General features: G+C 37.7%; 1 protein-coding gene across 1 annotated transcript in view; it reads right to left on the bottom strand.

Moving 5' to 3' along the window:
- The window catches only part of LOC136866188 (26S proteasome non-ATPase regulatory subunit 5), a 141,664-nt gene extending 137,769 nt beyond the window's left edge, over nucleotides 1–3,895 (bottom strand). The window contains exon 1 of the mRNA XM_067142929.2: nucleotides 3,552–3,895. Coding sequence (XP_066999030.2) covers nucleotides 3,552–3,733 — 182 coding nt within the window. The 5' untranslated portion in view covers nucleotides 3,734–3,895. The remainder of the gene's footprint in view (nucleotides 1–3,551) is intronic.
- Between the last annotated feature and the right edge of the window lie 12,685 nt (nucleotides 3,896–16,580).

Below are 16,580 nucleotides of genomic sequence, written 5' to 3'. Positions count from 1 at the left end.
GTGGATAGAAAATGCAAGGTAGCTAAGGAAGAATGGCTGAAGGAGAAATGCAAGGATGTCGAAGGCTGTATGGTCCTGGGAAAGGTAGATGCTGCATACAGCAAAATCAAGGAAACCTTTGGAGAAAGGAAATCTAGGTGTATGAATATTAAGAGCTCAGATGGAAAGCCACTTCTAGGGAAAGAAGACAAAGCAGAAAGATGGCAGGAGCATATCCAACAGTTGTATCAAGGTAAAGATGTAGATAATTTGGTTCTGGAACATGAAGAGGCTGTTGATGCTGATGAAATGGGAGACCCAATTTTGAGGTCAGAGTTTGACAGAGCTGTGAGTGACCTCAATAGGAACAAGGCACCTGGAATTGATGACATTCCCTCTGAATTACTGACTGCCTTAGGAGAAACCAGCATGGTAAGGTTATTTCATTTAGTGTGAAAGATGTATGAGACAGGAGAAGTCCCATCCGATTTTCAGAAGAATGTTGTTATACCTATTTCCAAGAAAGCCGGTGCTGACAGGTGTGAAAACTACCACACCATTAGTTTAGTATCACATGCCTGCAAAATTTTAACACGTATTATTTACAGAAGAATGGAAAAACAAGTTGAAGCTGAGTTGGGAGAACATCAATTTGGTTTCAGAAGAAATGTAGGAACACGTGAAGCAATCCTGACTTTACGTCTGATCTTAGAGGGTCGAATCAAGAAGGACAAGCCCACGTACATGGCATTCGTAGATCTAGAAAAGGCATTCGATAATGTTGATTGGACCAAGCTATTTATGATTCTGAAGATGATAGGGATCAGATACCGAGAACGAAGAATTATCTACAATCTGTATAAAAATCAGTCTGCAGTTATAAGAAGAGAGGGCTTTGAAAAAGAAGCAGCAATCCAGAAAGGAGTGAGGCAAGGCTGCAGTTTGTCCCCTCTCCTTTTCAATGTTTACATAGAACAGGCAGTGAAGGAAATCAAAGAGAAATTTGGAAAGGGAATCACAGTCCAAGGAGAGGAAATCAAAACCTTGAGATTTGCCGATGATATTGTTATTTTATCTGAGACTGTGGAAGATGTCGAGAAGTTGCTGAATGGTATGGATGAAGTCTTGGGTAAGGAGTAAAACATGAAAATAAATAAGTCCAAAACAAAAGTAATGGAGTACAGTCGAACGAAGGCAGGTGATGTAGGAAATATTAGATTAGGAGATGCAGTCTTAAAGGAAGTAGCCTAGATGAATATTGTTACTTGGGTAGTAAAATAACCAACGATGGCAGAAGTAAGGAGGACATAAAATGCAGACTAGCACAAGCAAGGAAGAGCTTTCTTAAGAAAAGAAATTTGCTCACTTCGAACATTGACATCGGAATTAGAAAGATGTTTTTGAAGACTTTCGTGTGGAGCGTGGCATTGTATGGAAGTGAAACATGGACGATAACTAGCTCAGAAAGAAAGAGAATAGAAGCTTTTGAAATGTGGTGTTACAGAAGAATGCTGAAGGTGAGATGGATAGATCGAATCACGAATGAAGAGATACTGAATCGAATTGGTGAGAGGAGATCGATTTGGCTAAATTTGATGAGAAAAAGAGATAGAATGATAGGACACATCTTAAGACACCCAGGACTTGTTCAGTTGGTTTTTGAAGGAAGTGCAGGTGATAAGAACGGTAGGGGTAGACCAAGGTATGAATATGACAAGCAGATTAGAGCAGATGTAGGATGCAATAGTTATGTAGAAATGAAAAGGTCAACACCGGATAGGGTGGCATGGAGGGCTGCATCAAACCAGTCTATAGACTGATGACTGAAACAACAACACTAAAAGTAATAGTGAAGTCCTTAAAACTCAATATCACTTACCAGTGATTTTTATTAACACATTCACTCACATATCGGACCATGGTCAGATTATGTTTCATGCGTGTAAAATACCATCCATCTGACCTTAAGACGGATTTGAATTTGCACCAACTTTTTACGTTCAAATCTAGGTAAGATGACACAGCAGATCAGTTTTCCGGTAGACAGCGGGCAGACGAACGTTTTACAACAGCTTGGTATAATTTACTACATTGTGAGATATGTGATCTAAATAAACACGACAGTCCTGAGATCTCTGACGTGCACGGTTGGAATTCAAGGGCGCTGAGTGATATAACGAATAGTCATGGCAAGTAAAAAATCGTACTATGTAGATCATCTTGTGACAGTATGTACAAATTTTTAGGATTTATAGTGTAAGAGTGATACTAAGTTAAAGCCGTGTTACATGTTACCTAGTGAGTCAGGGTGGCATCTAAAAATCACTGGACTGCATCATTATATACCCGCGGAGGGAGCTGGGAGTGAATGTGTTAAGTACTCTTATTGTACCCACTGTTGACGGAATAATCACTTAACACATGCACGATTAAATTTCTGTTACCCGTTACAATGTTCTCGAGATTCGAAGTCAAATAGTTGGACAGCCTCTCCCTGTCAGCAGCTGGTCAAGACTTACTGGTTTTCTGGTTCTCTCAAGCCCTGAGCATTTCTTATTTTTGGCATTTGATCTCTTCCTTCTGGTATAAATGCCAAGTACCAGTTAATATTAAAAAGGTACAGACAGATGCACAAAGCATTTAGAATGTTGCCAGTATGATCTCCAGATAGTTAGTTATGGACCCATGGACTTCAACTTTCAGACGACTGCCTCCGTTATTTCCCTCAGCTTTCACCATTTTGGAAAAAAAAGTAATATTCTTAATCAACTCTGGCATGAGCAATTTTCCTGCAAAAACAAAAGTAAGAGAGATACACAGATTTATATTTTAGCCCCCTTCTCAAACCTTCCTCCTGCTGATTTTTTTCTCAAACTTATAGCCTAGATCCTACTCACCCTTATCCTGAATTTAACACCACGTTTCATAAAGATCCCTCTATCCATTTTACCCATGATGCTGTAACACAACGTCAAAAATAAAAACAACCAAACATCCTGTCTGACGTAGAAACCAAGCATCAGGTTAATATTCAAAGAATACAGACAGAAAGATGACTTTATATATATTATCCTGTTCAGATAATGAGCATGCCATACCCCTGACATACAGTATCAAATTGTTAAGTCACCCAAGTCCATGTGCAATGACTGTAACCATTACCATTGCCAGTAGGTACAAAATGGACCTAATAGTTTTCCGGACCATGACATGCCACAGACATCTACAAAGATTGAAAGATATTCCAACAGTAGTTTCAGTGCTATAACATAACAAAATGTCTATATTTTAGAATGTCAAGAGGTAACCTTTCATACATTTACTCTATCCAAATCTGGTCTCTATTTTTATTTTATTTCCTTTTTAAAAAGGAGATATTTCACGCAGTATCAATGCCGTATACACCAAACAATGTAGGTTACATTCCATCCAAGCAACTGCGTATGACAGTCCTAAAATATGTGTAACTGAACATTAGCCAAAAAGTAAATTTTAATGCAACAACATCAATGAGAGAGGTAAAATATGGAATAAATAAAGGCGTAATAGTTTCGTCTTGGTAAAAACAATACCTTTCAGAAGAATTCAAGCAGTCAAATATTGCATCAAGCTGCAAATTTTGGGCAATATACTTCTGCTGAATTGCCGTCTGCGAACTTATAGCAATCTTTAAATCCGATAGAACCTGAGTTCTATTTAAATCGCTTCCTAATCCTAACACTTTCCCCTGCATCCATTCAAAATTTGTCGCCATCCTTGCTTTCAAATCTTGTCAGTCACTGAAACACGCACAGAGTATCTAATAGAGCAAGGAATAATTATTATTTATTATTTTGTAATGTCTGCTGTGGCGATATTGAACAGAAGCGGACTGATAGGATTACTCTGTATTTTCATTCTTCTTCTTTGCTTTATTGATTTTGATTGGGCCAAGACCAACACCAATACTCAGACCTAAAGCAAATACAGTATTTGCCTAAACGCAGGTTTCGATAATCAGCAAGATGGCGGTGAACGCAAGCCATAAATACATTCAGTGTAATCGTGAATGCCAGTATAAAGTAATCGTTGCGACTGAAGTATTTCGGGTCTGCTTTTGTCGTTGTGCTTAATAGCTTTCAATAGTGACAAAGAAGTATAGGAGACGTTCGATTTTATTTCTGGAAGTTTAATATACTAAGTATAGCTTATCTCCCGTTTACACGTGGTCATGTATAGGTTATGTGTTTGTTTATCATTTTGTTCGTATGTTATTGTTAATATTATTAGTGTCGTTTTAGAATGTAATTTAATGAACGTATTTTCGATTAACATGGATTATTGAGAAGCTTAAAAAGTATAACAACCGTGCTGAATGTGTTGAGATGCTACAGTCCGAAAAAGAAATGGTGATACACTGTGATGTTGACCAAATGCTCTCATATTTTAGGCAGTTAAACAGAGGTGACTTCAAGTGCTCATCCCCGATCATGGTTTCTGAAAATGAAAACCTACAACCTGTTTTCCAGTCTTTGACCGGCTCAGGGATGTGATGAATGAACCAGATATAGGCTATTATTACAATGGGGTCGCCACTCCGAAGGTGATATTAATGACTGATAAATGCTATGAAATGAGGATGGAGAGTGTTGCTGGAATGAAAGATGACAGGGAAAACCGGAGTACCGGGAGAAAAACCTGTCCCGCCTCCGCATTGTCCAGCACAAATATCACATGGAGTGACCGGGATTTGAACCACGGTATCCAGCGGTGAGAGGCCGACGCGCTGCCGTCTGAGCCACGGAGGCTCCTCACGATCATGGTTTCTATGTGTTGTAAAATATTCATGCTCTTTCAAGTCCTCATAAGTAGTGCTTATGAAGCAGAATTTTTAAATTAGAAAACAAAAGGGATGCAATAGTTGCTCTAGGAGTTGAAGCCACTGATCTCTATACATGGATGGCTGGTAGCATGGGCACCAGTAAGCCGAATAGAAGATGACTGGCGTAGTAAGATGGCAGCGAGCGCACGGTGCAGAAGACCACGAGGAGCGCGCTTGCTTTGTTTACGCTTAGTTCAGTGAGGCCAAGTCTCCTGATTGTAGTTCCACGGGTGTTATGTGATGTTTTATTGCAATACCCCACACATTTACAAAGGAAGTAAGATGAAATACACCGAACTCGATAGCTGCAGTCACTTAAGTGCGGCCAGTATCCAGTATTCGGGAGATAGTAGGTTCGAACTCCACTGTCGGCAGCCCTGAAAAAGGTTTTCCGTGGTTTCCTATTTTCACACCAGTCAAACGCTGGGGCTGTACCTTAATTAAGGCCACGGCCGGTTCTTTCCCACTCCCAGCCCTTCCATGTCCCATCGTCGCCATAAGACCTATCTGTGTGGACGCGACGTAAAGCAACTAGCAAAAAAAAAATGAAATACATCAATGAAAAATCACTAGTTTAGATATTTCACACGCTGAATTGAAACCAGATGTTACTCCTGCATGTTAGTAAAATATAAACAAACAAGGGAGCCATGCTTGTACTACTACGACTAACACAAATACGAATTCCTAAATGTAAGTAATACAAATACATAATATATTTAAACTATAGAAGTATGCATGTGTGGCAGATATAAATTGAGTACTATTTGGAAGAGATACAACATTCTCTTCGTCAGTTCAAATTACAATATTTCCGAACATAACGTAATTATATTGATTACGTAGTAAACAAGTGACTGTCAGCATGCCCAGGTGTACTTCTACGGCAAATACGCCGCGAAATACTTGAATATCCAGCGAAAACCCACAGTAAACTATCATTATGCCGTTACAGGAGAAGTGGGTGTGGTACTGGGCTTTTAAATGTCCTGCGTGCTCACATTAAATGGCTTCTACAAGCTTTAAACAAGCCGGAATTACTAAAAAAAAAAACATTTTCTGAAAAATGAATAAAAAGAAAAACATATTTTTTGGCACAATATACGAAAAATTCAGTCATACTTCCCCTTAAGAATAATTTTGTGGCATACATGCATAAAATTTACAGCAATGTTTCCAGAAACTGTTTTTCACTCGTATTGTATTACCGATCGCTAATGGCATGTATTCAGCACCGAAGTTCATATTTTTGTCGGCCGTTATAATAGACTCATTTTTATTGCTATCCCGGAGATTTACTGACCTCGGAATGACGTGTCGGTGTTCCCAATGTCCTTATGCTTTGAGTGAACATGTCCCTATATTTTTAATTATTCCAATGCGCTATTAATTGTGATTTGAAATTGATTATATTATCATTGCTTCCCCATAAGGAGAGCTCTAGGTTGGGTACACCAACATGGCGAACCGCCCGCTCAACTTGGCGTACTTCCTCCTGCAGCGGAGGGCTGCCATGAGCGATCCATGTATCGAGATCAGTGGATGGAGTCTTTGAAAGTAGCGTTGATAATGCGAGTGAGGTATGCAAGGGTGGTGTTCCTTTGACCAGAATTATGAAGAAGTGTGTGAAAATTCTGGCCAATATTTTTATTAACAATTACACAAAGGTCTTAAATGAAAATAAAACCTCCCAAGAAATTGCCAAGAAACTTGAAAAGAAGGGTGCTAAGAGAAAGACTGGTGAAACAACTCTCAGGCAGAAACAGCACATTAGGAAAGAATTTAAACTCAGCAGCAAGTAACATTAAGGTAATAAAAATTAATTTTGAATCATTAATTAATGTTTATTTTTTGGTGTAGAAACTTTCTTTAAAATTGTTTGTTGGATATGCACAGTGCTAGTTTTGTTCGATTGCAATATTTTGGTGATGGTTGTATAATGAGCTAATGGGTATGTTGTGCTATTGTTATTGAATTAGGAGGAAAACTGATTTCTTTCTTTGCTTGGTGTTATGTTGCATAGTCTGTAGGCCTAATTTGTAAGTTGGATGTGTGCACTGCTAGTTTTGTTCGACAGCAAAATTTTGGTGAAGGGTGAATAACGAGCTAACGTGTATGTCGTGTTAGTGTTAATCAGTTAGGAGGAAAACATATTTTTCTCTGTGCTTGATGTTATGTCACTTAGTCTGTAATTTGTATGTTGGAAGTGTGCAGTACTAGTTTTGTTCGACTGCAATATTTTGGTGAAGGGTGAATAACAAGCTAAGGGGTATGCTGTGTTAGTGTTAAAAACTTAGTAGGAAAACTGATTTTTTTCTTTGCTTGGTGTTACAGTATGTTGCTTAGTCTATATGCCTAATTTGTATGTTGGATGTATGCACTACTAGATTTGTTCGACTGCAATATTTTGATGAAGGGTGAATAATGACCTAATAGGTACGTTGTGCCAGTGTTAATAGAAGGAATAGTAATTTCTTCTTGGTATTGTGTTACTTAGTCTAGTCTGTAATTTTCTTGAATATGTGTTTACATTTAAATAAAGTCGTACTTATAACTTACTGTTGTTGTAAACCTTTCAAAATCCGCTCTATGTGACATATTCTCATAGATAAAGCGCAATTTAAATTACCACTGTTATTTTATGTTTCACATATCGCGTGTTTGATAATCATGGATAAACATTTTCGTACTACAAATTTCTTACGACTATCATTAGGTTATTCGTTCGCCATGTCAGCTTTGGACCGGTGCGGCAGTCATGTTTGTTTGTTTTTTGTTTGTTTTTTTGCATTGTGGTCTGAGTATTGCAGTTGGTCTTGTGTGGTCTGTGTATTGCATTTGGTATTGATTGGGCTTTATATCACTCTGTACTACCAAATAAAGTAGAGACAAGACCAACTACAATACTCAGACACTAATACAACTACCGGTATCGATACTAGTCAACATGGCGTCACGATCGGATGCAAAAATGTACGAAACACAAGTGTAGCTCTTGCCTCGAGTTTCATAGTCAGTGGTCATTAGAGTTCTGTGTTTAAATCTACTTTATCTGCGTATTAAAACAAGTGCGGTATGGCTTATTAGAATGAGTTGTTCGTGCTGCGTGCCTGGATGTAAATCCAATTACGGTGCTATAGACACTTCAGCATTTAGATTCCCTAAGGATAAGTGCTACGACAGACATGGATCAAATGTATCCATCGTGATGATTTTGCAGTGAGAGATAATTCACTAGTGTGTATTAAACATTTTCAAGGTAAATTTATTAGAAAGGACGTTTTCCCTGTAGTTGGCGGTGAACCAGTGATTGTGCCCCGGAAAAAGCCGAAACTCAGAGATGATGCCTACCCCAGTATTTCCCGAATCAACCATCCTACCACACGGTTAAAGTACCTAAAGATAGGAAAGACCCAGCCGATCGTTCAGAACGACTGTTAATTAGAGATGAAAAAGATTTCAGCAACTGGTGTGAACAAGATAAGATTTCTCATTTTGAGGACTTTAAAAGTGAGTTATGAAAAGAGACATAAAACCATTCATTTCATTCGTAAGGGATGAAGGATCTACTGATATCCCATCACTTACAGTAAGTTTTAAGGTTACCAGTGGTTTAGATGTTAAAGTGTTTTACAAAAATATGTATGTGCCTTCAGAAAACTTCAAGTGGATATTAGAACCACAATGCTAAGAGATGTAAAGTGCAATAGATGGTCAAAACTCGACAATCTAGTGAGTCACCTTCATAGTTTTAATGATGAGAAATATGAAATTGATGGAAGGATTATTAGCAATATAATCCTTCTTGAAACAGGCTCTAGAGTTAAATAGTTTTCATACAGAACAGGGTATCAAAATAAAATTATCTCTGGATCAGTTGGTGACGGGGGCCGCGCTCACTACTGGGAGCACCGCTGATGTCGGTGCGGATCTCAACGGGCTGCACTAACGTTAGCCTTGCTCGCATATGGATTTCAGTTGTACTATAAGATAGGGGAAAATGCGCGGAGTTAGAAGGATGGTTCAAACAATGACTAATGATCTGCATTTAGGGCAGTCGCCCAGGTGGCACATTCCCTATCTGTTGCTTTCCTAGCCTTTTCCTAAATGATTTCAAAGAAATTGGAAATTCACTGAACATCTCCCTTGGTAAGTTATTTAACTCACCTTCCTATAAACGAATATGTGCCCCAATTTGTCCTCTTGAATTCCAACTTCATCTTCATATTGTGATCTTTCCTACTTTTAAAGACACAACTCAAACTTATTCGTCTACTGCCGTCAACCCACGCCATCTCTCCACTGACAGCTCGGAACATGCCATTTAGTCGAGCAGCTCATCTCCTTTCTCCTAATTCTTCCCAGCCAAAACTTTGCAACATTTTTGTAACGATACTCTTTTGTCGGAAATCGCCCAGAACAAATGAGCTGCTTTTCTTTGGATTTTTCGAGTTCCTGAATCAAGTAATCCTGGTGAGGGTTTCATACACTGGAACCATACCCTAGTTGAGGTCTCACCAGAGACAAATATGCTCTCTCCTTTACATCCTTACTACAACTAAATACCCTCATAACCATGTGCAGAGACCTGTACCCTTTATTTACAATCATATTTATGTGATTACCCCAGTGAAGATCTTTCCTTATATTAATACCTAGGTATTTACAATGATCCCCAAAGGGAACTTTCAACCCATCAACGCAGTAATTAAAACTGAGAGGACTTTTCCTATTTGTGAAACTCACAAACTGACTTTTATCCCCGTTTATCATCACACCATTGCCTACTGTCCATCTCACAACATTATCGAGGTCATTTTGCAGTTGCTCACAATCTTTTAACTAATATATTACTCTGTACAGAATAACATCATCTGCAAAAAGCCTTATCACTGATTCCACTTCTTTACACATATTGATATATATATATATATATATATATAAGAAAATATAAAGTTCCAATAATACTGCCTTGAGGACAGACACAGAAAAGAGTGTTGAACACCCAGGATATTGGACTGAACTGCCCATCGCGCAAAGTATTTATTAATGACCATCTTTCGCCCAGGAATGAGAACATTGCAAGAAGGTGCAGGCTACTGAAGCAGAATGGTAAAATATTTGCCACATGGACAAGGGACTGCAAGATCTACGTCCGCGAAGCTAGGGATGGACCAAGCATAATCATCAGCAACGAAGAAAAGATCGCACACCTCGAGAATAAACTCGGACAGTAAACGCTGCAGGTACTATACTCACACGCATTTATACTTATTTTAAATGGTACAGGACATTTATAGCAGTGAGGAAATAATAAGTTCTGTTGAGATCCAGTGTGATACTATAGACAACTATAAATTACAAACTAAGAATCAAGCTCTAAATTCTAAATTTAAATGTATCTGTATCAATCCACGAAGTGTTAGGAACAAGTTTGAGGATATTATGCTTATTATTGATGAGGTTACAGAACTTGACATTATAGTTATAACAGAAAATTGGCTATCAGATGAAGAAACATCCTATTATAACATACCTAGCTTTGAATCTTACCATCTAGCTAGAGAGGGTATTGGAGGGGGTCTGTCAGTGTATGTATCAAGAAAATGGACAACTAAAGTCATTAAGATCATTAACAGTTATCACAGTATTCTCCAAATAGAAGTATTTAGCAAAAACCGGAGATATAACGTGATTTCATATTACAACCCAAAGGAGAGTAATATTACTAACTTTATGATAGATCTTGAATTTGTTTTGTGCAATACCCGAAAATCAAACTCATTGCTGATAGGAGATGATAACGTAGATTTTTTAAAAGATAGCAATATTTATAGGAACTATATATCCCTATTGAATTGTTACAATTTTTACCCCTGCAATACAAGGCTTCCTACAAGAATAACACCCACATCCTCAACTTTAATTGATCATATACACTCAAACTTTGCCACTGCTGATTACTGTGTATATAATGTAATAAGTGACCTTAGTGATCATAATATTCTAATTCTAGAAGTAACAACACAAATTAAAGAGAGCTCTCCATTCAGTAGTGACGCAAATATACAAACACACATGAAAATAAATTACACGAAGCTAAAGGATTTTTTCACAAAAAATACATGTACAAATTTATCTGCTGACGTTAATGAAGCCTACGAGCAGCTCTGTGCTTTTATTAGTGAGGGACTTAGAGTAGCTAGTTCAAATATTGGGCAAAAACCACCACGAAAAGATACACATAAGCCATGGGTAACCCAAAAATTCCTAGAAGTTGTAAAAAGAAAATATATCCTATATGCAAAAACTAAAGCAAAAAGCCCCTTCAACTGAAACAATTGAAGAGCACACAGGATGTTGCAAGGACGTAATTAAAATGAAAAGATTGCTAAAAAGGTCATATTATAACCATGTTATTAGAAAAGCGATACCAATAAAGAAATGTCGAAGGCAGTAAACCAAATACTTGGGAGAACTAATAGTAAACCAAAAGTTACAGAACTTGTGTATGAAAATGTTCACCACATTCTAGCCAAGATATTTGTAAAGCTTTTAACACATTTTTCGTTAATGCAGTCGAAAACTTGGAAGTTACACAAATCATAGAAGCACTAGCCAGCAAGAATAACCACACAGATGACGGAATAAATAACATACTCCTCAAGAGGTGTGTAAATCATCTGGCCCCCTTGCTCACCAAAATAATGAATTTGTCATTGCAAACAGGAGTAATACCAGATAAATGTAAAATTGCAAGAGTGGTACCAGTTCTTAAGAAAGGAACACAATGTGACCCCAGTAATTACAGGCCACTATGTATGGTATCTTCGCTAGCAAAAGTACTTGAAGTAGTAATAAAAATCAAGTCTTGAATTTCCTAACAAAAACACATTTCTTCTTCAAATTTCAGTATGGCTTCCTACCCAAACATAGTACACTTTTAGTTGCTTTTGACATAGTGTCCCTGATACAGAATGCACTAGATAGTAATAACATAGCAGCTGGAATTTTCATAGATCTTGCAAAGGCATTTGACACAGTTAACCATATCCTACTACTTAATAAACTAGCAAATGCAGCAATTAGAGGAATAGCCTTTGAGTGGTTTAAAAATTACTTAACTGATAGGAAGCAATATGTTAATATCAATGAAACTAAAGGGCCCATCTACAATGTTAAACATGTTGTCTCACAAGGGTCAGTGCTGGGACCAATACTGTTTTTTATATTTATTAATGATATAGGTTATCTTGAGCTTACTGGTAAGATATTCCTGTTTGCAGATGATATATTTATATTTTATGACAGCAGTTGTGAACAAACGATTATGGAGTATATGCAAAATGATCTGGACATACTAACATCATGGCTGAACAACAATAACCTAGTTATAAGCACCTCAAAAACAAAATACATGATATTTCATAAACCAACACAAATTATCAATACCTGTAATGTAGTAAAAATTGGCAATGAGCCCATTGAAAGAGTAAAGCAGATTTCATATTTAGGCCTGGCTTTAGACAATAACTTAAGTTGGAATGAGCATATCTTAAATGTAAGGAAAAAAATTATTAGTGTAATTGGAGTACTAAAAAGATTGAAAGACTATGGAATAAACAACCAACACTTAAGAAACATATATACCTCCCTCATACATTCACACCTTATGTACATGAATATAATATGGGGAAATTGTACACAGGAAGCTATAAAGGGACTAGAAGTACTCCAAAAGAGAGCTTTAAAAATTATGTATGGATATGATTTTCTAAAACCATCTGTGGAAGTTTTTCAGGAAACAAACATATTACCAGTACAATGCCAGATTAAATATTCTCAAGCTTCATTTATGTTCAGGTATAAAAATAATATGATTTCTGTTAATACAGAACTACGATACAGCAAGGACATTCACACCCACAACACAAGATCAGCAAACCAGTTTTACAAAGATTCCACTAACACTACCAAATATGGTGTTAAAAGCATTTCTTATTCAGCAAGCACAGCCTTTAACAATCTAACTCCCAAATTAAAACAAATCAATAAGTTGTTCAGATTTAAGAAAGAAGTACGCAGGTACTTCCTTGAAGAGTATGTTGGAGAATAAATCGATAACCACTGTGTACCTATTTTTCCACCTAAGTTTAGTTTGTTTTTAATATCTTCTTTTTTACATGTAAAATAATGATATTATGATGTAAATTAATAATTGTAAATATTCCTTTGTTATATATGTAGGCCTATGACTTATCTGTTAAATGAAACTTAAAGCTGCCAAGCTGTGATTGTAAAGGGCAGTCCCTCCTTGAGCCACTAGCTCACTGGGACATTCTACACCCAATAAATACATAAATAAAAATAAAATACCCTAATTCTCTGAGTTCTATTTTCTAGAAACAGAGACACCCATTCAGTCACTCCTTTGTCAAGTCCAATTGCACTCATTTTTTCCAGTAGTCTCCCGTGATCTACGCTATCAAGTGCCTTAGACAGGTCACTCGCGATACAGCCGAATTGACCTCCTGAATCCAGGGTATATATCACTGGAATCCTACAAGTTGGGCCTCAGTGGAATAACATTTCCTAAAATCAAACTTCCTTCCAGAAAACTGTCTTGCATAATTTAAGGAGTATAAATACCCGGAGTAGGTATATATGGACACCAGACTCTCATCGGCTTCATTATATCTGCATTAACGACACCTTCGAGCTGGCTCGTTCAAAGTGCCGACTTAGCAGAGCTCTCGATTGACGATGTCTCAATTATTCTGCGGGTATTTTTCATCAACCAAATTGAAAGTTCGACCTGCAGGGCGATGATACTATACATTCGCCCCTTCCGTAGTTTACAAAGCGTGAGTCTATTGACCATAAATTGGGGAATGGGCTGAGATCTTCAGAGTGGTGCCACAATCGATCCATCTTCAAAAGGAGGACTCTCAGTGGCACCTGGAGCTGACCCGGAAGAGGAGGATTACCACATCACCTAAACCACCCCTGGACAACAATCACCATGGACCGTCACAACGAGCTGGCAGTACTTCGCCATCAAAAAGGTTCAAAAAATATTATTGAGTCATCAATTAGGAAGTACAAGGCTACATCGCACAGTTTATCAAAATCAAATCAAAATCTCTTTATTTGCATATGAGGTGTCTACCTCGGTGGCAAATGGTACACTAAAATACATTATTGTCAAGCACTAAAATTTAAATTAACAAGAGAAGGAGAAAAAATTTCTAGAATACAATAATATACAATTTATGCTAACAATTTTTTTCTATTAAACAAACAGATCATCTTTAATAAATTTATATTGTTTACAAAATTCTACTTATAATATCTCCTATACTTACAAACATAGTCAAATCATATACAGTGTTTGGAATTACTTCAAATAATACTATGCAACTGGTATAAGATTAATATTTACATTGCATTTATTTCCTTTTTTTACCCATTTTGGAACGTAAGTAGCATAACGACCTGCTGCGTCTTAACCAGGGTCCCCTTATGCCACCATTTTTCAGAGTTCCTGAAGGGCCTTCACAGCTACCGTAACGGTCCCACGGCCCTCGAAGTCCCCACTGTACTTCACCCATACAGGCAGTCCCCTACTTTGGCTGTCCAAACTCCATGGACCAAGGGATGGAATTAATTTTTTTAACACACATTTTTTATTTACAATAGCCTGCACTGGTCGAATGCCCTCTAACAATTCATTTATTTACCCTGTTGCTGTTTATTCTCTTCTTGAATACCTGTACAGATTTTGGAAAAGGACAAACACTACCCCTGGTAAACTGTTCCACTCCTTCACGCCCTTCCCAATGAATGAAAATTTACCCCAGTCACTTCTGCTAAAATTCCTTCTAATGTTATACTTGTGGTCAGTTCTGCCAATATAATTATTTTCCAACTGAAGCCTCTCACGGATTTCTCTCCATGCTTCTTCTCCTGTATAGGCTCTATACAGGGTGAAGCGTAATTCGCGCACTCGGGCGTCGCAGCGCGACTCCTCACATGCCAGCAATAAAAAAAATGTCTCTTACAAAATTTCGTCTTGCGAGTATATCCGGCAGAAAAACGACGTTGAAGAGTAGCAATCTGGCAACACTGTAACCACATGTAGAGTAACTACCTCTGTCAGCAGAAGTTAGTCGTACTGTATAGTTAGTGCAGTGGATAGAGTTTTGGGTTAGCATGCAGGAGGTCGAGTGGTCGATCCTGGGTTGAGGCGTATGTTTTTTATTTCGTAAATGTAGTCCAGGTGGTGTGGTATCTGGCATCTTAATCGTCAACAGCGATTGCAGTGGGTCCTCTAGAAACCATTTGCACTTACATACTACGATCCTAGAAATGGAAGAACAACCGTTTTCATTGGTCAGCTTTGAAAGGCGCCCTGTCCACGTCGTGGGCGTGAATTTATTCGCACCACTTCATCTACTAGATGTGTAACCTGTTTGTTTCAGCTGTCTATTTCTTATTAGTCTAACCAGGTATTTGTTGTTTCAGCGTTACAAAATGTTGTAAATGTAGGATACATGTGACCTCAGAAGCGGTGTCTTACTGTATTACAGTAGGTAATGTCAGATGGAAATTAGCAAATAAAAAATGCTCCTCAACCCAGGATCGAACCATCGACCTCCTGCATGCCAACCAAAAACTCTACCCACTGCACCAACTGTACGGCACGACGAGAACGTGCTGACAGCGGTAGTTACCCTACATATGGTTACAGTGTTGCCAGATTGCTACTCTTCAACGTCCGTTTTCTACTGGACATACTCGCAAGACGAAATTTTGTAAGAGACATTTTTTTATTGCTGGCATGTGAGGAGTCGCGCTGCGACGCCCGAGTGAGTGAATTACGCTTCACCCTGTATAATCCTATAAGTCTAGATTTCTCCCTTCTCTTACTTAAAGTTTCCCACCCGAGTTCCACTAACATTTCTGATACACTACTGTTTATCCTGAAATCCCCTCTTACAAATCTTGCTGCTTTTCTCTGCACACTATCTATTTATTTTATTAGGTATTCTTGGTGAGGATCCAAAACACTGTTTGCATATTACAATAACGGACGAACCATACTTAAGTAACTTTTTTCTTTTAATTCTTTATTGCATCCTTTAAGTAGCCTCATTATGACATGTAACGATCTGTATGCTTTCCCAACAATGTCATCAACATGACCCTTCCAGTGCAAATTACTTTCAAATCTCACACCTAAGCATTTGCACTTGCCATCTTTTGGGATAACTACCTCATCCAAAGTATATTCAAATTCAGTTTTAAAGCTCCTGCTTGTAACAGTTGATTTGCCTCCATTAACCTTCATATTATTTTCTTCAACCAATTGTTGGATACTCCCAAGGTCCCTTTGCAATTCTGAACAATCCTCAATGTTATTTATTTCTCTATAAACAATTATGTCCTCTGCATACAATCTTATTGTTGATGTTATATTGTTCCCTAAATCATTTGTGTATATTAAGAAAAGTGACGGACCGATTATACTACCCTGTGCAATTCCCTTCCAAACTTTCTCTTCCTGTGATATATTATTTCCTACATTGACTTTCTGAACCCTTGAATTATGAAATGTTCTTATCCAACGTATAACCCTTACGTCCAATCCTGTTCCCTCCAATTTCTTTAATAATATTCCATGTTCCACTCTATCAAAGGCTTTGGAAAGATCTATGGCTATGCAATCTAACTGGCCTCC

The sequence above is a fragment of the Anabrus simplex genome, chromosome 3 (genome assembly GCF_040414725.1).
Source record: "Anabrus simplex isolate iqAnaSimp1 chromosome 3, ASM4041472v1, whole genome shotgun sequence".
NCBI classification, from domain to species: domain Eukaryota; kingdom Metazoa; phylum Arthropoda; class Insecta; order Orthoptera; family Tettigoniidae; genus Anabrus; species Anabrus simplex.
The sequence above is the reverse complement of the archived record's forward strand: the minus strand, read 5'-3'. Positions and strand labels throughout refer to the sequence as shown.